This window comes from Nannospalax galili, unplaced genomic scaffold, assembly GCF_000622305.1.
Source record: "Nannospalax galili isolate Female #2095 unplaced genomic scaffold, S.galili_v1.0 scaffold89, whole genome shotgun sequence".
In the NCBI taxonomy this organism is placed as follows: domain Eukaryota; kingdom Metazoa; phylum Chordata; class Mammalia; order Rodentia; family Spalacidae; genus Nannospalax; species Nannospalax galili.
This window is the reverse complement of record NW_008359211.1, coordinates 99,850-104,710: the sequence shown is the minus strand read 5'-3', so window position 1 is coordinate 104,710 and position 4,861 is coordinate 99,850. Positions and strand designations below refer to the sequence as shown.

Below are 4,861 nucleotides of genomic sequence, written 5' to 3'. Positions count from 1 at the left end.
CAAAAAAAAAAAAAAAAACTAACTACATTTACCTAAAAGGAAAAAACATGAGTCAACTTAAATCAAAAGATTAAGTAATTACCATTACAGCTGTACTCAGGTAAGACAAAGATCACTAAGGTGGTGGGGAACTCACTGTGAACGAGGAAATAATTTTATGGTTAAAAAGTTTAACGCCATTGCTGCTGGGGATGCCGCTCAGTGGCAGAATGCTTGCCTAGCATGTGTGAGCCCTAGGTTCCAAGCCCTTCACTGAAAGAAAGGAAAGGGCAGTGGGAAGAGGGGAAAGGAAGAGACAGGGAAGGAAGAGGAAAGGACTGACAGAAGCCTACGTAACAATACATTCCTGTAAAACCATGGGATTCCGGCACTAGACAGGGAGCTTCCTCAGGGTAGGCACTGGGTTGAGTTGTGTTGGATCCCCAGGGCCTCAATCACAAACAGCATCAATAAATGTTCCTAAGCCAAACAACAAAAACTGATCACAGTCCAAGGCCCAGGAACTGCCCACCTGCCTCTGAGACACTGGATTCTCTATATGCCCAAGCCCAGCCCAAGACTTACCCGGTCAGAGTCCTGAGGGCCCCCATGAGATGCTCCATCAGGATTAAAATGGTCCCCACAGCTAAGGAGGAAAGGTAGCAGGTGGGCAACCAAGTACTAGTGTATAGATTTGTTCCAGGCACTGAACAAACAGACCTACACTGTTCCAGGCTCTGGGCAGAGGACATGGAGATGATTAGCACATGGATTCTACCTTCCATAAGTTTCTACTCCAGGAAACACAGAAGACTAAACAACTAATTACATCACAGAAGGACATCACTAGACACAGGGCTCCTTCCCTCCCTGAGTCCAGGAGTCACCGTCCATCCCAGATCTTGATTCACATCCCAACTACCTTTTTGTATTCTCAGAGGTCTTTCACATGTCATTTAACCTCTTCAAGCTTCAGTTTCCTCATCTGTACAGTGGGCCTGTGTTGATGTGCCTCCCAGAGTATTTGTGAGAACCAAAAGTGAAAGTGTGTAGCTGTGGAAGCTACAGGGACATTACAGGTGACTTACCTACTGCAGTCCTTTGTGAGGTCCCCATACTGATGGACATGGAGTCCATGCGGCCCAGGCTCCAGGCCGTCAATGGTTCCCTCAATCAGGCAGCGCTCAGGGGTCAGCTGTATGAAGCGGACCACCCCCTGTACAGAACCAGGGCTCCCCAGAATAGCCACTGCTGCTCCCAGATTCTCTGCAAGGTATAAGACATTTGCTGGCTTGCTATCTCCCGCAGGCCCACCCCTTTCTTCAGTTCGGGAAGAGCAGGGAAAGAATCTCACATAACTTTTACAACTTCCTCAAGCCAATTCAGCCCACTCCTGAGACTTCTGTGGTTAGATTTATACCAGTTATAGCTCCCATCCCCCATCCCCCAACCCTAGAGGCCAAGGCCAAAGCTAAGGCTATAGTGGTCACTCACGTAATTGGCTGCTGCCCATGCCCTTAAGTACAGCCTGTCGCCCTGTGCTTTCCAGAAGTGCCTGCACCTCCTGGCTGGGCAGAGTGGTCTGTACCAATACCATCTGGTTCTCCAGCTGCACCTCCACACTCTGGACACCTGGCAGGAGACAGAGATAAGGTGGCTAGAGAGGGCTGACACCACTTGCTTGAAGCAGGGAAGACAGAGACAGGAATTTTCTCATCCCCATCTCCACCAACCGGCCTATGGCCAGAGGTAAATTTGGAAGCTTCCTTCTAGTATTGAGGACTTTGGCCAGGTGTAGTGGTGCACACCTTTAATCCCAGCACTTGGGAGGCAAAGGCAGGCAGATCTCTGTGAGATCGAGGCCAGTCTGTCTATATAACAAGTTCAAGGCCAGCCAGGGCTACACAGTGAGACCCTATCAAAAAAAAAAAAAAAAAAAAAGAAGAGGTGGAACAATTCCAGAAGAAAGATCGGGTAGCTCCAAAGAAGGCAAACATCCCCAGAGTTCAGAAACAGGCTGCTGAGAGCAAAAGCAATTCTCTAGGAAGATTTTTTCATAAAGACAATAAACTTATTGATCAACAACAAAAACACACCCCACAACTTAGGTGTCCCGTGTGTGTGTGTGTGTGTGTGTGTGTGTGTGTGTGCCTCAAGAGATAGAACTTGGGGCCTCTCACATGCTAGACAAGTGCTCTACCATTGAGCTATAGCACCAGCTCTTTTTGTGAGACCTTATTACATGACAGATATTATTTGTAATTTGGTTTGTTTTTTTTTTTTTTTTTTTTTTTGGTTTGTTGAGACAGGGTCTCACCACTCTGTAGCCCAGGCTGGCCTGGAACTCAATGTATAACCTAGGCTGGTTTTGAACTTGAGGTTATCCCATCTACCTCAAACTGCTAAGTTTTGAGATTAAAGATGTATGCTACCACACCTGGGTAATAACTTTAGAAATATAGAAAATTCTTCTTAAAATGTTCATGGTACGTTTTTTAAAAAATATTTTTTTTATTATTCTTATTTCATGTGTATGAGTGTATTGCCCGTATGTATGTGAGTGCACCTGTGTCATGGAGGTTAGAAGAGGGCTCCAGATTCCCCTGGAACTGGAGTTAAGGATGATTCATAGCCACCATGTGGGTTCTGGGAATCGACCCTGGATCCTCTGCAAGAGCAGTTGGTGCTCTTAACTGCTGAGCCATCTCTCCAGCCCATTTTTGTTTGTTTGTTTGTTTGTTTTAAATAGGGTCTCCTTGTAGCCTGGAACTCACTATGTAGACCAGGCTGGCCTCCAACTCACAGAGTATCACCTGTTTCTGCCTCCCAAGTGCTGGGACTAAAGTCCTATACCACCACAACTGGCTTCAAAGTTTCTTTATACAAGTGGGCTAACCTAGAACCCACATAAATGTGGAAAGAGAAAACTGACTCCACAAAATTGTCTTCTAACCTCCACACACGTAGTGTGACATGTGTGCCCCACCCTCACATAATGTACACACACACACACACACACACACACACACACACTCTGGGTAAATAAGTTTTAAAATTGAACTGGACTAGAGAGATGGCTCAGCAGTTAAGAGCACTTACTGTTCTTGCCAAGGACCAGGGTTTGGTTTCCAGGACCCACATCGCAGATCACAACTATCTGTAACACCAGTTCCAGGGGATATGATACCTTCTTATGTCCTCCACAGGCCCGACACGTGGACACACACACACACACACACCACATTTTTTTTAAGTGGACAAACCATATTAGCATTATTTAAGACAGCTGAAAAGTAAAACCCACCCAAACATCCACCAACTGATAAATGAATAAACAAAATGTAGCTGTCCATACAGTGGGGTGTCAGGCAACCATGATAAGGAATGAGGCCCAAATACATGCTACAACACAGATAAGGTTACAAGGTTATCATTTTGCCACTTGAAAACCAGTCACGAAAGTCCACAAATCTTGTATGATGCCATTTGTATGAAATGTCCAGAAAAGACCAATCTATAGACAGGAGACAGATTAGAGGACAGGGGCAGGGGAATAAGAAGGTGATAAATACAGGATTTACGGGATTTCTCTGTGTGTGAGAGAGACAGAGTCTTACTATGTAACCCTGGTAAGCCTCAAACTAACAGAGATCTGCCTGCCTCTGCCTAAGTAGTGGGATTAAAGGTGTGTACCACCACGCCTGGCTCAGGATTTCTTTATGAGACAATATACAAAATCAATAGTGAGGGCACAGGGCTGGAGAGAGGGCTCAGCAGTTAAGAGCACTTGCAGAAGACCCAGGTTTGATTCCCAGCACACACATGGTGGCTAACAACTGTCCATAACTCCAGTTCCAGGGGATCTGATGCCCTCTTCTGACCTCTGTGGGCATTGTATGACACAGGTTCACCTACATACAGGCAGACAATACACTCATATACATAAAATAAAAAATATTTTAAAAATAGTGAGGACAGCTATACAACTAACTGAATGAACTAACTGAACTGTACACTTTAATTTTTTTTTTTTTTTTGGCTTTTTTGAGACAGGGTCTCCCTATAGCCCTAGCTGTCCTGGAACTCACTATGTAGACCAGGCCAGCCTTGAACTCACAGAAATCCACCTGCCTCTGCCTCCCAAGTGCTGGGATTAAAGGCACCCAGCTGAACTGTATACTTTAAGTGGGTGAATTTTACAGTATGTGGATTATAGCTCAATAAAGCTGTTATACATATTAAGAAGGGAAGCTAGGGGCTGGAGAGATGGCTCAGTGGTTAAGAGCATATACTGCTCTTGCAGAGAACCTTACTTCAGTTCCTGGCACCTATGTCAGGCTATTCACAACTGCCTGTAACTTGGGCTCAGAGAGATCCAGTGCCCTCTTTTGGCCTCCACAGGCACCTGCACTCACACACGCACATACCCACACACAGATACCCACATATACACATAATTAAAACTAAAATAAAATCAGGTGTGATGGCACATGACTTTAATCCCAACACTCAGGAGTCAGAGGCAAGTGGATCTCTGTGAGAAAGAGGCCAGCCCAGTCTACATAGTGAATTCCAGGCCAGTTGGGGCTCTAAGGAGACCCTATCTCAAAAACAAACAAAAACTAAAATAAAGCCAGGCGTGGTGGCACAAGCCTTTAGTCCCAGCACTTGGGAAGCAGAGGCAGGTGGATCTCTGTAAGTTCAAGGCCAGCCTGATCTCCATAGTGAATCCAGGGAGATCCTGTCTCAAAAAGACAATAAATAAATAAATAAATAAATAAATAAATAAATAAAATCTTTTTTTTTGATCTTTTTGAGACAGGGTCTCCCTGTAGCCCCAGCTGTCCTGGATTCACTATGGAGACCAGGCTGGCCTTGAGGT

General features: G+C 45.2%; 1 protein-coding gene across 1 annotated transcript in view; it reads right to left on the bottom strand.

The window, feature by feature from the left end:
• Ccs (copper chaperone for superoxide dismutase) overlaps nt 1-4,861 on the bottom strand; it is a 16,943-nt gene that overhangs the window by 6,997 nt on the left and 5,085 nt on the right. The window contains exons 3-5 of the mRNA XM_008822854.3: nt 1,474-1,611; nt 1,068-1,245; nt 565-625 (exon numbers count right to left, since the gene is read on the bottom strand). Coding sequence (XP_008821076.1) covers nt 565-625; nt 1,068-1,245; nt 1,474-1,611 — 377 coding nt within the window. The remainder of the gene's footprint in view (nt 1-564; nt 626-1,067; nt 1,246-1,473; nt 1,612-4,861) is intronic.